Consider the following 21,542-nt stretch of genomic DNA (forward strand, 5'->3'; position numbering starts at 1 on the left):
CCTTAGCTGAAAAGCTCAGGGATAGAGCCCAGAGTTCAATCCCCAGTACTGACCAAAAAAAAATAGAGCCTCCTCCCCACAGCTAGAGCATGGTGTTTTAATTCCTCCTGATGCATCTGTCAGATTCTGACCTTGCTAAAGAGGGTCCCGGTTTGGGCCTGATAGGGTTAAGAAGTCTGGAGCTGGTGGCTCAGGCCTATAATCATAGCTGCTCAAGAGGTTGAGGTCTGTGGATATAGTTCAAAGCCAGCCCAAGCATGAATGTCTGTGAGATTCTTCAATTAATTGCCAGAAAATAAGAAGTAGTGCTGTGGCTCAAGTGGTAGAATGCTAGCCTTGAGCTGAAAGCTGAGGGACAGTGTCCATATCCAGAGTTGAAGCTCTATAACTGACAAAAAAAAAAACCACCTGGGACTGTCATGCTTCCTGCAGTGTTCCAGTACCTGTCTTGAGGGTTCCACTGGTTTGGCCTTTTATCTCTGAGTGCTTGCTCTTGATCTTTACTGTAACATATCTGGGCTTAAGCATTTTTCCCCTGTTCTGAGCCTTGTTTGAATCCTACTTCCAAAAGTTTGCCTTCTAGTTATTGTTAACCATTTCTGGTTGGACTAAGTTAGGTCTTGGGTCTCTCTGGTCTATTTCTGTTAGGGGTCCCATGTCCTGCATTATGTCCTCATACACCTCAGATTTGCTTTCCAACACTGCAGTTAACAAAATAAACAGGTGCCACTTTATTTACCCTTGGGAACTTCTTTTGGATTCCTTCACATCCCAAACTTCTTATCCATTTTGCTTACTCCTAAAGTATATTAAGAACTGAGTCATGGTTATTGCTCTGTGTGCATTTAGGGTGTGGGTGCCCTTCTGCCTTTCCCTCCTTTCCAACAACAATATAATTCTGTTGTTTTGAGTAAACCAGCTGAGTAGAGGAGAGACATAGACACCCAGTGTATCCATCACAAAGGTGAAATACATTGTCTTTTCACTGTTGCAGTGAAACTGCCTTGGCTGCACTTTGAATATCATAAATAGGCACACCCATTTCTTTGTTGAACAGGTGTACCTCAAAGGACAAGGTCCCTGTGCCAAAGTTCTCACAGCTGCTGGGTTGCTGCCACAGCAGAGACTTCCTGCCATGTTCTTGTGACAGGACACAGTTGTGTTGAAATCTGCAGAGCACATTGGTGTTGCTTCAGTGATTTATTTCTGAGAGGAATTCAGAAGGCATTTTAAATAATGCCTGTTTTGTGTTTAGAACACATTTTTAGATTTGCTTGTTTTATGTTATGAGGGATTGAACTAAGAGTATTGCACACACAAAATCTGCACTCTTACCACTGAAGTATATCTCCAGTCCATTTTTGTAGTTTTATGAGTGCCATGAAAAAAATACGTATTTTAAATTGTTCTTCACAAAAATCTCCCACTTCCTGCGTCAGTTGCAGTTTCAGCCATTAAAACTTTTCATGTTAAACAGCTGAACCAGTCTGAGCTTTAGCATAACAGCTTACTCTTAAGAGGCTTATATTCAGGCTTCATTTAGGGAAATATAACCCTTTTGGAACAAAAGCAGCCAAAAGCCTAGAGCAGTGCCTCTCCCTATCTAGCATGGCCCTTTGCAGCCCAGGATAACTCTGAAGCGGTATACACAGGTGTGAGGGAAATCCTGACCTGTCAGCCCATCACACCAGCAGGGTATTGGGAAGGAAGTGCTGGTTGGAAAAATCATCAGGGGGCAGATGTCTATACTAATAGTAGAGCAAAGAGGCTGCCAGGTGGGCTCGTGGTCACTCCGTAGGAAACAGTACTGGAGATTGAACTCAGCACTTTGCACTTGCTAATAATCAGGTGCACTACCACTTGAGTCTATGCCTTTTTTTCTTTAGGCAGAGGGCAAGTAAGTGTAGGAAGAAAACTGAGGGTAGGACTTTGGCAAGATGCAAAGTGAAGATTCTGCCTGGAAAAAGTAGGTCCAGTGTATCTGAATTGCTTTTTTTTTTTTTTTTTGCCAGTCTTGGAGCTTGAACTCAGGACCTGGGTGCTATTCTAGCTTTTTTTGCTCAAGGCTAGGACTCTTATCACTGGAGCCACAGCTCCACTTCTAGTTGTATGTGGGGGGGGGGGGGAGTCATGGGACTAGAACTCTGGGCCTGGCCACTATCCTTGAGCTCTTCAGCTCAAGGCTACTCCCCTATCCCTTGAGCCACAGTGCCACTTCCAGTTTTCTGTGGTTAATTGTCACGGACTTTAGTGCCTACTCTGGCTTTGAACCACGATACTCAGATCTCAGCCTCCTGAGTAGCTAGGATTACATGCATGAGCCACTATACCTGGCTCCAAGTTCAGCTTTTTTTTTTTTTTTCCTCCTTGCTTATTGGAGATGAGTCTTGTGAAATTTTCTGCTGTTTGACTTCAAATAGCAATCCTCAGATCTCTGCCTCCTGAGTAGGTAGGAGTAAAGGTATGAGCCAACTGTGCCTGGCTCATTAGTTATTTTTATTATTGGTTATTATTATTTCCGAATTGGAAGTCTTCATTGGAAAGCTGGCAAATGCAGGTCTCCTGTTATGAAGACCTGCAGCTCTGCAAATACGTTTAACATTGTCAGAAAACTGAGACATATGTGCAGGAGAGGAAAAAAGGAGCAGGCTGGAAATGTATCTCAATGGTAAAGTGCCTAGCATTCATGAAGCCCCAGGTTCCATTCCTCATGACCATATACAGAGAAAAAACTTGAAGTGGCTCTGTGGCTCAAGTGGTAGAGTGCTAGCCTTGAGCAAAAGAAGGTAAGGGACAACCAGGTGCAGTGGCTCATGCCCGTAATCCTTGCTACTCAGGAGGCTGAGATCTGAGGATCAAGGTTCAAAGCCAGCCTGGGCACAAAGGGACCTGAGACTCATCTCCAGTTAACCTCCAGAAAACAGAAGTGGGGCTTGGCTCCAGGGTAGGGAGGTATCCTTAAGCTGAAGAGCTCAGGGACAATGCCCAGGCAGAGTTCAAGCCACAAGCCACATGACCCACGGGGAAAAAAAACCTCAAGGGACAGTGCCCAGGCCCTGAGTTCAAGCCCCAGGACTCAAAAAAAAAAAAAAAAAGAAAAAGAAAAAGAAAAAAGCAATATTAACAAACCAGATCAGCTCTAGTGGAGAACCAAAATGGGATACCACATTGACTAAAGGAGAGCGAGGAGACAGGACGTTAGCAGACAGACGACACCAGTCATGTCTGGTTATTCTTACTATTTTTTGCCAGTCCAGAGGCTAGAATTCAGGACTTAGGCACTTGCTCCTGAGCTTTTGTTCAAGACTAGCACTCTACTGCTTGAGCCACAGTGCCACTTCTGGTTTTTTTTCTGTTTTTGTGGTATTGAGGAATGGAACTGGGAGCTTCATGCATAATAGGCAAGCACTAAGCTACATTCCAGGCCCCTGTTTTTTATTTTTGTTTTGTTTGTTTGTTTTTAAGTATAATTTTATTATTAGCGTTTTGTGCAGAGGGGTTATCAGGTGATGGGTGCAATTCTTCTTGGAACATATTATCCTCTCATTTCTCTTCTCCATCTTTGAAGTAAGGTCTTCTTTACACTCAGGAAGGGAGATATGTACTCTTGTTATCCTACTTGTGCTTCCTCTTGTTGCTGGGGTAACACACCAGTATGCTTAATCATTGTGGGACACCAGGTGTGTATCATCAAGCCAAGCCTTTGGTTGAGATGGCATCTTTCAAACTTTCCACTTGAGCTGGATTTGAACTGTGATTCCCCTATTCTGTTTCCCCAGTAGCTGGTATGGAGAGGCTGGGCATGTGTAGGACTGAACAACAGTCCAGCCTTCTCAATAATGTCATCCATAGCACAGCCACCTTTAGTCTAGAACAGCTTTTAATATCAATGGAATCCACAGGTAAAGCTGAGGCAGCTTTTCTTTGCTAATCTTGAATTTTATCATTTCTTTTATACACCCTACAGAGATCAAGGGTCACCATGTAAGGGATTGGAAGCAGAAGGGCAACCACAGGATTAGGTTTGAGAGGCTGTAAACACGTGAAAACAGCCAAAGATTGGACATAACCTATTATCTATGTTGCTGTGTCTTAAAAACAATAGCGTTGCTTTAGTGAAGCATACATTCATATGGCACCTACTGGTTTTGTTGGTGACACTGGGATTGAACCTAAGCCTCCAGCATGCTAGGCCAAGTGTTTTGCCTCTTTAAGCCACACTCCCAGCCCTTTGATTTTTGTTTTTGTGACTTTTGTTGAGGCTAGCCTTGACTTGAAATTCTTCTGTCTATAACCTTTACAGTAGCTGGGGTCCTAGGAGGTGCCAGCACATCAGACTCCTATTGGTGAGGGTTTTTGTTGTTGCTACCACTAGGCCAAACTCCTGGTCCTGTCCCTGCGCTTTTTTTGCTCAGGGTTAGCAGTCTACCACTTGAGCCTCCTGAGCAGCATGGATTACAGGCATGAGCCACCAGGGCTTGGCAGGGTTTCCAGTTTCAGTGGATTCACAGTGGCACTCTGCAGGCCTGATGCCTGCTGGTGGATAGATTTGGCTCAGGCCAGGGTAAAACCTTTGCCTAAGGGTGATCTGGATGATCAGGGATGGAAGTGGCTGAACTCCAGCTCCCCTCCTCCTGAGTTCTCTCCTTGGACACTTGTCCATAACACTGGCAGGAATCAGTTGCCTGGGATGAGGTGAAGAGGGGGAGGTCTGGAGGTGGGCAGACTGTCCATAGCCCTCCCACCTGAAATCTCATTTGTAGGCATTTTTAAAAGAGCCAAGGGACTCATAAATTAGAACAGATTGACGAGTAGCTTTGGGGGAGAGGGTTGGAGGCCATGCAGCTAGCCTTGTCTATGCACCAGAAAACTGTTCGTCCAGCTACACTGTAGTTGCCTTTTCATGATTTTTGTCTGGATCAGATCAGGAAAGCCAAAAGGAGAGCCTCACTTTTCATTTTCTGGTCACTTGTTGCTCTATAGTTCATATTTGTAATAATTAGAAACATTGTTAGTATCAGAATTTAAACTAGGTGAGGTAGAGTACGGAATGCTGGGCCACATACCAATTTTAATTAGCTCTGTGATGGCCTTTGAGCCTGGGGTGTGGCTTTTTGAGCCAGAAGACTAGATCCTGCCCCATCTGTTTTCTGGACCATTTTCATATGGTCTTAGTGAGTCCTTGGCTATTATGAGGTGGTGAAAAGGTGACCAAGTAGGAGGGGTAGAGACAGGAAGATAGCTGTGCAATGGGATCTGGCAGGCTATAGACAAAAAGGAGGCAATGAAGACTATCACTGAGACAGAATCAGGGAGCTAGAATGAGTTTTAATGGCCTTTGGGTGAATTCTGATGTCACTTTGTCTGCCATCCATTATGAACAAATTATGAAGTGCAGAGGCACAGATTTTTTTTTTTAAATGTAACTGAATGTACAGATTGATATAGGCTTCTTAGTCAGCAGCTATACTCCTTGCTCTTAGAGACTACAAAGTAGACCAGAGAGCCAGAGTTGACTTTCCTGATGGGTCAGGCAGGTGATAGGAGACAGACCTGGGTATGCCCACTGATATCTAGGCTGTCCTGTTAGAGACAATTGGAGGAAGATGTGTCAGGTGGCCTGTTGACTGCCCCTCAGAAGTAGGAACCCCTCCATGAGTGTTCAGGACTTGAGGGAAGAGGTCTAGCTCTTGAGACTTTCCCAAACAGGACTTAGATATGACATATGACAGCATGCCTCTCTGAGCTGTAGGTGTGTGGGAACAGATTTAGCACTGTTTAGTTAGCAGTCTTAGCCTGTTAGAGTCTGGAATGGAGCTTAGAGGCTGTCCCTTGCCTATCTGATATGGCCCACCACCCATTCATGCTGTTCCCTTCAGAGGGAAGCTGAATCTTACCTGATTTATTAAGGTTAGGCTCCTTGCTCTCTGCAGAGCACTGACATGCTTCTACTCTTTGAAGAGCATCCTTCATTTGGGAGAAAGCCCCACTGCTGTTTGTCATGGTCAGGGGAGTGTGGGAAGCAATGACTTGGTTGAGACTTACATGTTGTAACTAAGTTCATTTAGTTATCTACAATTGACATAGCACTGGTTTCTTTTCAATCACAATATTAAACGTACATGCACTTTTTTTGGGGGGGGTTGTCAATCATGGGGCTGGAACTCTAGCCCTTGAGCCACTGAGCCACTGAGCCACTTCCAGTTTTCTGGTGGTTAATTGGAGACGAATCTCATGGAATTTAGTGCCTGGGCTGGCTTTGAACTGAGATCCTCAGATCTCGCCTCCTGAGTAGCTAGGATCACAGGCATGAGCCACTGGCACTTTTGAAGTCTGTCATGCTTTGGCTGAAGTCATCTTTGCAGCAAAGATGACTTCATCCTACTTGTGGGAAGTTTGCTGGAAGACATGAACTCCTTGCCTGTGAGCTTGCCTCTTCCTGGTGCCATTGGTTGACACAGGTTAGCTACTGCTGGCTCAGGTCCTGGCTTCCTACGGAATGGTTAACTGGTTACCTCCCTGATCTGTCTAGTTTTAAGGTATGGACCCAACCTACCCTCCCAGTCAGGTGGTTGTCATTCTGTACTACACGCCCCCTCCATGGCCTCAGCCTGCAATGACAGGATGAGATTTGGAGTCTCTGTCCCCCCTCAGGCTCCACCTACTCTCCAGGTTTCAGGCCACAGGCTGCTCTGAGTGCCCTCTCCTTGACACTTGGATTCCTCCTAAGAGTTCACATGTTGATTTGTCTTATCTTCCTTGAGAATAAGAAACTCAACAGCCAAAGTTGTTGGCTCCTTTTCCCAAACTTTGCTATATGTTGCATGTCTACCTACATGCCTTTAATAGGTATTTGTTAAATCAGAAATATTTTTTTTTTTTGCCACTAGTCCTGGGACTTGAACTCAGGGCCTGAGCACTGTCCTTGGGCTTTCTCAAGACTAAAGCTCTACCACTTGAGCACCATTTCCAGCTTTTTCTAAGTATGTAGTACTGAAGAATTGAACCCGGGCCTTTGTGCATGCTATGCATGCACTCTACCACTAGGCCAAACTCTGAGCCCTAGAAATGGATTTTTGAAAATAATAATGATCTTCATTTTTCTCGCATGGTAAATCCTGATTCTTTCAGCAAAATTTGTATTTTGTTATAACTTTTTTGTGCATTGTGGGGCTTGGACTCTGGGCTTGAGCACTGTCCCTGAGGTCTTCAGCACAAGGCTACCACCCTACCCCAGGACCTGGGTGTTGTCCCTGAGCTCTTCAGCTCAAGGCTACCATCCTACTCTTGAGCCATAGTGCCACTTCCAGTTTTCTAGTTGGTTGGAGATAAGAGTCTCGTGTTCTTTAGTGCTCAGGCTGACTTTGACCCGTGATCCTCAGATTTCAGCCTCCTGAGTAACTAGGATTACAGGTGTGAGCCAACGAGTCTAGTTCTTAACTTTTTTGGAATCTCATAGCAGCTTGACAGGTGCAGAGATGAGCCCCTGAGACAGGTATGTTGTGCTGCTCCAGGCCCTCCTTTCCTGGTTGATTCCTGATTCTTGAGTGTGTCTACCTACTACAATATTTTTTACCATTTCATTTTGTGATGGGCAGAATGTATATGATCTTTGTACATTTGAGTCTGTCCCAGGGGACAAATGTTTCTCTTTATTACTTATGCAGTGACAACCAGTTAAGATGTTGGAATGGTGACTCAAAAGTCCAATTTGCTTCCCTGTTTCAAAGGTGAAAAATTGTTCTTGCTTCGGGAAACTTGCTTCTGGGCTGTTTCTTCCATCTTACTGTTGCCTTATGTCTAGAAGTATCCCTGGATGTAAAAGTTGTCTGCTTTCTTCATATTGACCACGGGCCCTGGGTCATCTGGCCATCACAAGACATAGTTAAGATAAGAGTGAATTTGTCTCAGAGCAACAGAAACATGAGCTCAAAGGCTTCAATAGGTTTGTTTTCCTCAGTACTAGGAGATTAGGGTTATTCAGGTGCTAGTGATGCTGTTAGTGCTAGCCAATCTAATGGGTTGGCTGCTGTTGCCCCAGTTCCCACTTAGCAGGAGTTGGGAGAGAGCCTCTGATGTTCTCTTGCTGAATCTTTCCTTATGTTTTCAGGGCATCACCTGGACTGGCTGACTGGTCACTGGTTTGTTTCCAGCCTAGTGATGATTTTATCCCCCTAGAAGAGAAATGGACACTTGCATAGTTCTGGTTAGCAGTAGATAGACAGACCAGGGTCAAAAAAACCTCAGGCTGAGCCAAATGGAGGAAGAGACAAACAATGCTGGGATTATGGTAGGGAAAACTTCCATAGTCAAGTTTTAGCAGTGACAGGATGATCCATTCATGCATTTCAGGAGGAAGAAAGGCAGCTGCCAGGGCCTAAGGAAAATGAGTAAGTGGGGTGTACAAAGGCAATGAGTGGGGAAGGCCTTGCAGGTCACAGAGAAACTGAACCTAAGGGTAGCCTAGAAGTCAGGAGCTATAAGAAGGGATTAGGGGCTGGGAATGTGGCTTAATGTTAGAGTGCTTGCCTAACATGCACAAAGTCCTGGGCTCAGTTCCTTAGTACCATATAAACAGAAAAAGCCAGATGTGGTGCTGTGGCTCAAGTGGTAGAGTGTTAGCTTTGAGCAGAAGCAGCTCAGGGACAGTGCCCAGGCCCTAAGTCTAAGCCCCAGGACTAGCAAAAAAGAAAAAAGAAAAAAAAAAAAGGAGGGGTGATGTTGGGAGTGGATGCCATGGAAGAGATGCAGGGTTGCAACAGAGAGGTGTAGGGAGAAATGGAGATGGACTGGCATTGCTTAATCGTGCCAGAAATGTGATCTCATTTCACCAGAGACACCTGGGAAGGGGCAGTCAACAGCTACCTTGGGCAGCTATAGCTATAGATGCGAAGCTTGCCCCCGTTTCCCTCCCCCACAAACAACTATTTTTAAGCCTTTGGGGAATTTTTGTTGTTGAGATCTAACCTACTTAAGTGTGTAGTGTTAATGGGAATTGCGAGATGTGTACAGTCAGCTTTCTGGATACAGAACCCCGTCACCCAAGTTGGAAAAACCTTTAGTAAGGCTTTAAGCCAGAATGTAAAGGAGCTTCGGTCCTGCCTGGTGTGGTACAGTAAAGGAGGGGCAGCCAGTCTGGGTAAGCCCCTGTCTGGCAGTAGAGCTGACTCTGGAGAGTGAAATGAGGCTTGAGATGGGGGTGGGGGACTAAGTGGAAGGCCTGGAGTTACATTCTCTTCATTTTCCTCTGGGAAGCTCAGCAGTACCGGTATGAACCAGTTTTTTCTGACTGAGTTCCACACAAGCAGAATTTCAGTCTGACTGTTTTCAGCCAATTGAAAATCACCTGGACTTTTATTCCAAGTACAAAAGAAGGTCAGAGAGAAGATGCCCGATGTTCATGATCATGCCAGCCATCTTTCCAAATCCTGTGCTGGAAAAAGTCCTACAGCCCTGCTGGCTGCCCTTGTCTTTGACCTTAGGCTCCATGGCTTCAACAGGGGTGAAAATCTTTTCATTGTCAAAGGCTTACCAGTTATTGGGTGGCACTTTTATTAGAGCTACTAGAGTTGTTTGTTTTTTCCTGTGAGTATTGCTGTGCCAGTATTTGCTTAGCCTTGTTAACATCTTGCCTGGCAATTGCAGTGTGTAAATTCTGCCTAAGTCCAACCCTCTCCCACTGGAGGATGTGGTTGACATTCCCAGTGGACCAAATGAGTAAGAAATGCCAGCTGAAGGGTATCACTGCCATTGAATTGTTTCTACTTCAGTTGCTGCAGCAGCTTCTGCTGCTTCTAATTTGCTATTTAAAGTTAACTTAATAACAGTGATTAGTATTGTTGTATATTGATACTACATAGCCCTCAAACTCTCAATCCTCTTGCCTGAGCCTCCCAAGTGCTGAGATTACAAGCATGTACCACTATGCCTCAGCTTAAAGATAGAACATTAGATAGTTTTTGCTATGACTTGGTCTCTGGGTCTATAAATAGCTCTTGCTTGCCCTGCGACTAAGAAAGAACTGCCAATCCAGGGTCTTGAGTTTTTAGTGAGTTTGAATAGGTTCAAAGAGATAAAAGACGTTGGGCTAGGAGTGTGGCCTAGTGGCAGATTCCTTGCCTAGCATGCCTAGCCTGGGTTCGATTCCTCAGTACTGCATACACAGAAAAAGCCAGAAGTGACACTGTGGCTCAAATGGTAGAGCACTGGCTTTGAGAAAGCCCAAGGATAGTGCTCAGGCCCTTTATTCAAGCCCTAGAACCAGAGAGAGGGAGGGAGAGAGAGGAGAGAGAGAAAGGTTTTCAGAGTTGCAGGAACTTGGGGTCTTGGGCTGTAGATCACTTGTCTACAGTTGTCATGAGTTACTCCTATTCCTAAAACAAAAGTGGACATCTGAAATGTGTAATCCCTGGTCATCTCTGCTTGTAGGATAAGGATTGGCAGGCAAGACATGAAATTCCTAGTTTTGTACATTCCCAGGATTATGGACAGCCAAGGTGTTCTCTTCTTGGTTACAGAATTTTATATGGAGTATAGGAACCTCTCCATGAAGTCAGCCACTCAGGAATATTTACCAGTTTGATTTTTTGGGGGGAGGGAGCAGTCCTGGGGCTTGAACTCAGGGCCTGCACACTGTCCTTGGTCTTTCTCAAAGCTAGAGCTCTACAACTTGAGCCATAGCACCGCTTCCAGCTTTTTCTATGTATGTGATACCGCAGAATCAAACCCAGGTCTTTGTGTATGCTAGGTACTCTACCACTAGGCCAAACTCCCACCCCAAATCTACCAAGGTTTATACACAGCCATGTGACTTCTAGACCCTTTGTCCTTACACAGAACTTGTCAGGGACTGGGTGGGAGACAGGTGGACCTTATCCTAGAATAGTGATGCTAAGAGGTCCTCTCTGTTCCATCTCATACGAATTTGCTTCTCAGGTAGAAATACTGTACTGCCTTTTCCCTTATTAGAACAGTCAGATCTGAGTTTTGGTGGGAGCCACTTAGAGGAAGGTTAAGAGAATTCCAAGCCCTTGGTTTTTTTTTTGTTTGTTTTTTTTTGTTTTGTTTTTTTGCCAGTCCTGGGCTTGAACTCAGGGCCTGAGCACTGTCCTTGGACTTTCTCAAGGCTAGAGCTCTACCACTTGAGCCTCAGCACCACTTCTGGCTTTTTTCTATGTATGTGGTACCAAGGAATCGAACCTGGGTCTTCGTGCATGCTAGGCAAGCACTTTAACCACTAGGCCAAACTCCCAGCCCAGGCCCTTGGTTTGTATAGCAAATACGACAGTGTATTTGTTTTTTATGTGGTGCTGAGGAATTGAACCCAGGTCCCCTAGGCAAGCACTTTACCCACTAAGCCACATTCTTAGACCCTACACTATTTTTTTTTTTTTTTGCCAGCCCTGGGGCTTGAACTCAGGGCCTGAACACTGTCCTTGGGCTTTCTCAAAGCTAGAGTTCTACAATTTGAGCCACAGCACTACTTTAGGCCTTTTCTATGTATGTGGTACTGAGGAATCGAACCCGGGTCTTCATGCACACACTCTACCACTAGGCCAAACTGCTGGGCCCAACAGTATGTTTTAAAAAGGCAAGTGTGAAGGCCTCTCTTTATGTCCCTGCATGTCAGGGATGTTTCATGGGAGGTGTCAAGTGACAACTTCAGTCCCTCCTCTGTAGTACATGTGGTACTCTGAAAACCAACCAGAGGGCTGGGAATGTGGCTTAGTGGTAAAGTACCCGCCTAGCATGCATGAAGCCCTGAGTTTGATTCCTCAGTATCACATAAACAGAAAAAGCCATAATGCTGAGGCTCAAGTGGTTGAATGCTAGCTTTAAGCAAAAGTAGCTCAGGGACATTGCTCAGACCCTAGTTCAAGCCCCAGGACTGGGAGGGGAATAAAAAGCCAAAACCAGAAAGGTTAATTGTTAGCTTAAAGTTGGTCATTGAAATATCATTCACATGACATGTCACTATTGTAAGGCTTATAGTTCAGTGGTTTTTAGTGCGTTCACAACATCTTTTTTTTTTTTTCCCCTTTAAATAATACTGGGTGTTGAACCCAGGTTTTGCTCTTGATAGATAGGCATTTCAGCATTTGTGCCAGGGCCAGCCGGCAGCAAACCAGGGTTTGCAGATTGGGATTCCTGAAATAGGGGGCAGGGACTAGGAAAAAATAGAAGAGAGACAAACAGATGGGGTCCGGGAGGTCTGCAGCCCAGGTAAAGACTGCAGCCCAGTTTATTTCAAGTTCCGACCTTAAATACTCTTCTTAAAACTAGGGAACTGCCAGAGGCTACATTCATACAAAATAGTAAACAAGTCACATATAGAATAAATGAGAAAGATTAACATTGCTTAAAGTCATCCTGATAAGAACTGATTGACATTGCTTAAAGTTATCCTGATAAGAGTTACTTCCTTGTGTATACAGTTGTGTAGGTCCAAGGTCAGGTCCAAGGTCATTGACCCCACAGTCGGTCCCCAACACATTTGAACACTTTGCCAATTGTATATGTGTATGTGTGTGTGTTTCAGTATCAGTGTCAGTCTTAGTTCTTGAACCCAAGGCCTGGGTGCTGTCCTGAGCTTTTTTGATGAAAGCTAGCATTCTAAGTTGAGTACTTTTTGATGCTTAATTGGAAATAAGAGATTCATGGACTTTCCTGATCTGGATGGCTTTGAACTGTGATCCTCAGATACCAGCTGTCTGACTAGCTACTGGCACCCAGCTTGCCAGCCCCTTTGTGCTGGCTGTTTTTGAGATAGGACTCTATGCTCAGCTGGCCTGAACTTTGGTCCGCCTCATAACTGGTATGATATGTGGTTGCACTATTATTCACAGCCATTGATTGATATCACAAATTTTGATGCCGGGTTGGCTTTTAACTGCTGTCTCCTGATTTCTACCTCCTTCCAAGTACCTAAGATTACTTTAGCCACTACTTCCATTATAGTTTGGTGTTTAATGATTACTTTTAGCAAAGAGACATATCTTTTTCTTTTTTTAAATTTTTCTTTGAGATTGAGTTTCTCCATATAGTTTAGACTAGTCTCAAACTCATTGTGTATCTTAGAGTAGGCCGGGATACAAGATCCTGTTTTCAGCTCTCAATTCTCCTGTCTCTGCCTTCTAAGTGCTAGTAATTCAAGTATGTATCATTGGGACTGTATTGTGCATTGTAGAATATTTTAAACACCCTTGAAAATTCCCTTGAAAAATAGATTTCAATGAGAGGACAGACTGCCCTGCATGAGGCAGGAAAACAGGGCCTGTGTTTGTTGTAGGAATTTTTCATATTTATGCACCAAAATCATACAGCTCTACTTTCAGTAGTGCAGACCTTCTGAGTTAAGTATGTCTGTTCCCTTACTTGCATTATGAAACAGCCTCTAAAAAAAAAAAAGGAAAGGGGAAGTGAAGGTGTGTTTCACACAGTACAATGCCAGCCTTCACTGAAAAAGCCAAATAAGAACACAGGCCTTGAGTTCAGGCCCTATTACCAGCAACAATAAGTAAATAAGTAAGCAGGAGTGAATAAAGATGTAGGTCAGTGGTAGAACTCTTTCTAGCATATGCAGTGCTCTGAATTTGACTCCCAATATTGAAAAAAGAGGGCAGAGAATGTTACAGACAAATGTCCTAGTTTCAGACCCAGAGTTTGGCTAAGTGGTAGAATACTTGCCTAGCATGCACAAAGTTCGGGGTTCAATTCATCGGTTGGTATTACATACATAGGAAAAGCCAGAAATGGTGCTGTGACTCAGGTGGTAGGGTTCTAGCCTTGAGAAAACCCAAGGATAGTGCTTAGACCCTGAGCTCAAGTCCAGTACTGGCAAAAAAAAAAAAAAAGTCGTACATTCCCTGTCCCCAGGGACAGACTCATTTGATATCTACTCAAGCCCAAGAAAGGGACATATCTGGAAAGTTTTCTAGAAGGTAAAGACAAAAGTCTAGAAAATCTTTTCCTCTAAAAAAAATTTTTTTTTAATCCAGGTATAGTGCCTGTGACCTACTAATGCTACTAAGGAGGCTGAATTCTGAGGATCATGGTTCAAAGCCAGCCTGGCACTGAAAGGTCCTTTTAAAAAGTTCATCAGGGACCTGGAGTTTGGCCTAGTGGTAGAGTGCTTGCCTAGCATGCACAAAGACCTGGGTTCGATTCCTTGGTACCACATAGAAAAAAGCCGGATATGATGCTGAGGCTCAAGTGGTAGAGCTCCAGCCTTGAGAAAGTCCAAGGACAGTGCTCAGGCCCTGAGCTCAAGCCCAGGACTGGCAAAAAAAAAAAAAGAAAAAGAAACACAAGGGAACTTCTCTAGCAAATTTGGCAACTCAGAATTTTGGGGCCAGAAGTTTGGCCTAGTGGTAGAGTGCTTGCCTAGCATGCACGAGAACCCGGGTTCGATTCCTCGGTACCACCTAGAAAAAAGCCAGAAATGGTGCTGAGGCTCAAGTGGTAGAGTTCTAACCTTGAGAAAGTCCAAGGACAGTGCTCAGGCCCTGAGCTCAAGCCCACAACTGGCAAAAAAAAAAAAGTTCATGAGACTCTTTATCTCCAGATAATCACCAGAAAACCAGAAGTGGCCCTGTGGCTCCAGGGGTAGGGCAGTACCCTTGAGCTGAAGAGCTCAGGGACAATGCCCAGGCCTAGATTTCAAGCCACAGAAGGGGGCCAAAAATAGTATTAGGGCTTGAACCCAAGACTTCATGTATGCTAGCAAGTGCTGTTGTCATTTGAGCCATGTCCATCCCTCTTTTTAGTTTGTTTTGTGTGTGTGTCAAATAAATAAAGGTAATTTTTTTTTTTTTTTTGGCCAGTCCCAGGCTTGAGCCCAGGGCCTGAGCACTGTCCTTGGACTTTCTCAAGGCTAGAGCTCTACCACTTGAGCTTCAACACCACTTCTGGCTTTTTTTTTTTTCTATGTATGTGGTGCTGAGGAATCGAACCTGGGTCTTCATGCATGCTAGGCAAGCACTCTACCACTAGGCCAAACTCGCGGTCCAACCTTTATTTTTTGCTAGTCCTGGGGCTTGAACTCAGGGCTTGTGCACTGTTCTTGGACACATTTTTGCTCAAGGCTAGTGCTCTGCCTCCTGAGCCCTAACACCATTTCTGGCTGTCCCACTAGGCTATATTCCTGGCCCTATTACCTTTATAAATAGTTGTACAAAGGAGTTGCCATTTAACAAAACAGTTTATGAATACAATATGTCTTGATCTGTTTCACCCCTTTCAACATTTTTACCTATCCCTTCCTTACCCTTTCTTTAATTTTGTCAGGTATACCTTGGAATCTTGCCTAAACCTAGCTTTTAATAGTTCTTTGGTTTTGCATCGTATTTTATTGTCTCCACATCTCTGATCTCTAAAAGTATGTTTACAAAAACATCTTTAGGTCTGAAGCAATTAATCATTAATAGTTCAGTTTCTTGGGTCATTGTAAAACAAATCGTTTAAACTTGAAATGACTAAAACAAGTCAGAACTTAAGGGAGAGGCAGTACTCCTCTGTGGAGGGCAGCGCTTTGTGGCCATTAGTAAGGTAATTCTTTACTTTTTTTGTTTTTAGTCATGGGATGTTTTTTTTCGCAACACCAATGCCGGAGCCCCTCCAGGCAGCGCCTACCAGAGCCCCCTTTCCCTCAGCCGAAGTTCCCTGGCTACCATGGCCCAGGCACAGTCCCTGATAGAGAGCCAGCCTAATGTCGACAAGCTCGTGGAGGACCATCTGGCTGTGCAGTCTCTCATCAGGGCCTATCAGGTAAGCAGGAGCCGCTTGTGAGAAAGGACAGTGTTCCTTTGTCCTCATTTAACCCCCTCCAAATCCCAGGTATTTTCTTCTGCTTTTGGAGTCTTAGAGAAGCTAAGTATGAAATAGAGAAAAGGAGCCAGGCTAACCCTAATCAGGCAGATTCTCTGCCACCTTTCCTGCCTGCCTTATATTAGTACCTTCTTTTCATAAATGATTTGTGGGACTGGGGATGTGGCTTAGTGTGGTAAAGTGCTTGCCTAGCATGCATGAAACCTTAGGTTTGATTCCTCAATACCACATACACAGAAAAAAGCCAGAAGTAGCACTTTGGCTCAAATGATAGAGTACTGTCCTTGAGCAAAAGCAGCTCAGGACTGGCATGCATAAATGAATAAATGATTTGTGGACAAGGAAACCATATCAGTACCTGGGTATCCAGGAGAAGGGGTGCTCACCTAGCAGGGAGCAATGACAAGGAAGGTATGCTCTTGGGCTGGTCAGTACCCTCTTCTCAGCTGCCAATACCGGAATACTGTAAGAAAGGACATGTGTAGTCTAGAGACACATAAGCAAAGCAGGTCAGGGTAGGAGAAGGGCAGCCTAGCCTGTACAATGTGGTCAAGAGACAAAGAACTCCCCTAAAACATGCCATTTTATGACCAGCCTCACCAGTTGTGTCCCCAGAACTGTGCTTTTCCTTCCTGACCTTTGTTCACACCATGAGTCTTACAGCGTTTCCACCTCATGTTGAGTAGAACCAGAAATGTAGACGTTCAAACTTTTTCTGTGGGAGTGCCAGTTTGTGAGCTAGCAAACTGAATGTGAGGCTGAGTTCAAACCCCAATACTGAACACATACATACAAAACAGCTTTCATCTGTAACCATACTGAGAAAAGGTAGAGCAAGGCAAGCCTGGTGTCTCCCTTCTGGGAGCTCCTGTGGAAGTCCAAGCACATCACCAGCAAGAGGTGGTGATCTGATGCTTCATGGTACAAGAAGTAACAACCTAAGCCGGTCACAGTGGCTATAATCCTAGCTACTCAGGAGGCTGAAATCTCAGGAACTGGGTTCAAAGCCAGCCTGGGACTAAAGTTTGTGAGACTCTTTATCTACAATTAACCACTAGAAAACCGGAAGTGGTGCTGTGGCTCAAAGGGTAGAGCAGAAGCCTTAAGCTTAAGAGCTCAGGGATACCGCCCAGTCCCAGAGTTCAAGCTCATGACCAACACACACACACACACGCACGCACGCGCGCGCGCGCGCGTCGCAACCTGGTAACTTGTACTTCAGGTCTCCCTTCCACCCCATGATTGTTTCCTGAAGATAGCAGTGGCCCATAAGCCTAGGTCCCCAGTCTTTTCCTGCCCTGCTGTGGCAAAGAAGATACCTCTGGTGGGGCACCTATGCTGCCTCAGCAATGAGGTGCACAAGGAGTGCAGTAAGTAGCTTGGCCTGGACTTCTCAGATGCTGTCCACAGAGGATCTGTAGGTAAGGGGCACAACATAACAGGTTATGCCTAACCATTTCCTGCACTTGTTACAGTAACATCTTTTTAACATGGTTTCTTAGTAACTTAGCATCTCTTAAATTGTGACTGTGGACAAGCTGGGTATGTGGCCTGAGTTCAAACCTCAGCACCTCCAAAAAGGGAAAAAAAATTATGATTGAAATGCCCAGCATTGAAAGAACATAAAATTAAGAGTGAAATTTTATTTATTTATTTTTTCCCCCTGGTTTTGTAGTGCTGGAAATGAAACCTGGGCCTCAAACATGCAAAGCACCCTGCCACTGAGCTACACATTACCCTCTCCATTTGTTTTCAAGCAGTTCAGATGAAATGTTCTAAGTCTAGGTTGTCTGGCCACTGTACAAGCTACTGATTATAGCATCCTTGCCACAGAACATGGATGTGATAGAAGACAGAGCTTCTCTTAGTACCATACTGTACCCCAGCCACACCTAATCCCTCATTTTTTTTCCTTAGGGAAATAGAATGAACTCCTCACACTGGATTCCAACTCCCTAACATAGCTCATTGCCATTGACCCAGGGAAACTAAGGAACCCCCATAGTAGTCCCAGTTTATTATAACTCAAGTTTATTTTTTAATAAAAGTGTATTTATGCATGTAGTGCTTTTGAAATTGTCCTAAGATAATTTTTGAGAACTTATTATGTTGTATGGTTTCATTGTACTGTGTTCCACTCTAGGAAAGATTTGCATGAAGAATAACTTTTGCCCCCTTCCCACAGCTCACTGGATCTGCTTAATGACTTGTGTTGTTATTCCAGGTCAGGGGTCACCACATTGCAAAACTTGATCCTCTCGGAATTAGTTGTGTAAATTTTGATGATGCTCCAGTAACTGTTTCTTCAAACGTGGGTGAGAATTAATCTGTAAATGCTAATTTTAATGTAATTTTACTTTTTTTTACCCCTTCCCTCTTTTTTTTCTCCTGTCCTTTTGTGTGTGTCCTTCCCTCTCATTGTTGGTCCACTCATAGATACGAGGGCACCATGTAGCACAGCTGGACCCCCTGGGGATTTTGGATGCTGATCTGGACTCCTCCGTGCCCGCTGACATTATCTCATCCACAGACAAACTTGGTGAGGGTTTGAGAGCAGTCAGCTGCGTTGCTTGAGCTCCTCTCTCTGTCACAGCCTGTAGTAGCCAGGATGTTCAGACAGGAGGGAAAGGCTCTTAAGTTTCCTTCGTTCTGATCACTTAAAATTCCTCAGTAACACAGCCTTCATGTATTTTAGGCATGGTTTTATTCCACTTGTCAGCCAGATTGTCTAAGACTCAATCTGGGAAATAAAATTTTCAATATAAGATGTATGGCACAGAGAAAAGCTGCCCTTCCCCCTCCCTTTGGGGCAGGTGGATGGAAAACTTCTTCAGAGAACAGCTCATTTGACTCCAGCTTTCCACATCCCCAGGCAGTGCTGCCTTCTATGAGGCCCATGATGAGCTTTGCCATGGACCAGAGAGCTGCTGTCATAGATGTCCCCTTCTGGACCACAGTGGGGCTTGCCTGTGGCCAGAGGCCACTTGTGTCTCTAAGGGGCAAATTCCTGAGCAAGATGTGCTGTTGGGGGTCTCCCAATTCGTAAATGCTTGTGATCACACTGAGGAAACTTTGGAAGGCATTCCCACAGCGTCAGATGGCCAGGGCCTATGGGAGGTGCATGTATGGAGCATAGCTGGGGTTTTGTCAGAGTTGGCAGAAGATAACCCATCTGCACCTTGTTTGTGAGGTGAATGGGTATTGTGTCTGGGTGTATGCTCAGCCACAGTTTGCTTCCAGAGTTAATCTGCTTATGTCACCATGCTGCTAACCCGTACTAAAGAAATGATGTGACTAATTGTATACAATGACCAAGGCATTCACTGTAGGCACTATGCATGCTAATGAAATTGATGATCCCCTAATTGATAATACTGCTCTCAGGGAGGGAACAAAATTAGCCTCTTTGTAGACAACTTTGGGGAAAGGGTGCAGAAAAAAACAGTTTCTAAGGCTCTGCATTTGCAGGCATTGTTGAGTTGTGACAAGAGGTCAGGCATTCATCAGGTAAAGTTAGATTCCAAGAATTGTTGGCAGTTTATAATTGTTCTTTAGCTTTTTAAAAAAACAATTGTGGACATTATAGAGTTCCCTTTATGTTGTATCATCACTTTAGCACATTTCAAAAGTCTACAGGAAAACCAGCTCTTTTTCTTCTGCTTTCAAAATACAATAATCAACACAAAAGACTTTCAAAAGGTGTGGCGATTTCTCTCCACTAGGAAGCAAGCATTCAGTTCTGCAGCAGACATCAGCTGAGTGTCCTTAATTTAATGCCATTCTGATAATAGATGGTTTGTATGGAACCATCTTCATTAGGCGAGGTATGTCAAAGAATTTCTTTATAGATAGCTCCCACACAAAGGCTGGAGAAGATTTGTGTCCTTGTGATCCTCTTTAGGGAAAAAGAATTCTAATTTCTATGACCTGCTTTGGAGAAGAAATTATGAATAAGCCAGGATCCATAAACATTAGTCAACTACGGTCTACCAAGAGATAGCATCAGATCCCACAGGGTGAAGGCTGTATCCTTCAGACTCCCCCCTTGGAGCCTGGGCTTCTGGGACTTCTGGCAGACTGATTACAGATTTGGGCTCTTACAACCCTCTCCTGAGGCTCAATTATATTACTAGAACAGCTTACAGAACCCAGGGAAATACTTGGTTACATCTACCAATTTACTGTAAAGAATATTTTAAAGGGCATAAGAAAACCAGATGAAGAAACATGTTACAGAAGGTCTGTAAGGGTCTTGAGTTCAGAGTTTCTTTTCCCATGGAGTTGGAGAGCATCAACTTCTTGGTATATGGATATGTTTTTGTTCTGCTGCCATGTGTTTAGCAATCCAGAAGCTCTTGGAATCCTGTTCTTGTAGATTTTAAAAGACTTCATTGCACGGACAGACAACTATGTAGAAATGTTTTTGGACCAGAACAAAAAGTGATTTCCTGTTACTTGGCTGAGTAGAAACCCAGCAAGGATGCAGGTTCATTAGCATTTATTTCTTTTTTCTTTTTTTTTTTTGATGGTTGGTCATGGGCTTGACCTGGATGCTGTCTCTGAGCTCTTCAGCTCAAAGATAGCACTCTACCGCTTAAGCTATAGTGCCATTTCCAATTTCTTCCTCTTGGGCATGAGGCAAGATCCCTTCAGACAAGGTAGGCCCAAGAATTATGGCCACTCCAGAACAGAAAGGATGTAAGTTAGCTTTTTTGTGACCCAGCTTGAGAAAGAGGAACTCTTAATTTCTGTGACCTCCTCAGGAAGGAAATTATGAGCCAGAAACCATGGACACCAAAATTAAAAATATGTATCATAATACCACAGAAAGCAAATTTAGAGAACTCCTTTGAATCTTACTGAATTAGGCCAGTTTGTATTGTAGACAGATCATGACAGGAATCATGCTTTCACTCTGTTGAAGACTTTGTGCTCCTAAAACGTGGGCTTTTCTTTGAAGTGTTCCTAGGAGGTCTTGGGGCCTTATTTTCTGTACTTCATCCTTTAGCACTGAAACTCTTGCTCTCCATCCCCTAGTCTTGTCCTTGGCAACCTTAAGCTTCTTTAGGCCCCAGATGCAATGCAGTGACTGCTCCAGAGCCCTCCAGACTAGTAAGGTCTTCTCTGTGTGCTCAGATGGCTTGAGCCCCTACTTGTTCTAGCTCATTGTCTTGCCAGTGGACTCTTTTTCTGAGAGGAGCCCCTCTCACAGCATTAGTCAGGGTGGGGATTATGAGTTACTAGTTTCCATACATGGTAAAACATCTAAGGGAATCAGCTCCATCTCTTGTGTGACCCTGCCTAGTCCTAGTTTGCAGTTGATGACTGGAATGAGTATGTCTGTCCTGTGTTCTCTGGGGGCAGGGAAGCCCATCTTCATTTATGCCAAGTTGTACTATACACTCTGTGTTCCTTTGGGAAGGAGGGTGGAGTTCTCACATGAGATACCTTGTGTACACCCATTCCTTTCACTCGCAGGCACTGGTGAGGTTCTGTGGATCTTTCCTAGTATTTCTACTTAGAGGCATGGGGGTGGGGCAACCCAGGGGCTGCCAGGAGGCCTTTCCCAACTGGCCTGAAAGAAGACTTATAGGTTAGCATAACAGAATAGACAAAGTAGTGCAGTTTCAGGATGGTGCATTCACTGTCTAGTGAGTTCCTTGTCATCTTTTGGAGAGAAACTGCTTGTATATCTAACTACAGTTTTGTACCACATT

General features: G+C 44.3%; 1 protein-coding gene across 5 annotated transcripts in view; it reads left to right on the forward strand.

Annotated features, from left to right (window-relative positions):
• The window catches only part of Ogdh (oxoglutarate dehydrogenase), a 72,504-nt gene that overhangs the window by 13,309 nt on the left and 37,653 nt on the right, over positions 1-21,542 (forward strand). For 3 of the 5 annotated variants that reach the window (XM_090332503.1, XM_090332506.1, XM_090332504.1), the window contains exons 3-4: positions 15,574-15,765; positions 18,262-18,364. In XM_090332503.1, coding sequence (XP_090188629.1) covers positions 15,574-15,765; positions 18,262-18,364 — 295 coding nt within the window. Of the gene's footprint in view, positions 1-15,573; positions 15,766-18,049; positions 18,141-18,261; positions 18,365-21,542 lie in introns of all 5 variants that reach the window. The other 2 variants (XM_090332505.1, XM_090332507.1) reach the window with 1 other exon arrangement.

The sequence above is a fragment of the Megascapheus bottae genome, chromosome 5, assembly GCF_031878675.1.
Source record: "Megascapheus bottae isolate mThoBot1 chromosome 5, mThoBot2.hap1, whole genome shotgun sequence".
NCBI classification, from domain to species: domain Eukaryota; kingdom Metazoa; phylum Chordata; class Mammalia; order Rodentia; family Geomyidae; genus Megascapheus; species Megascapheus bottae.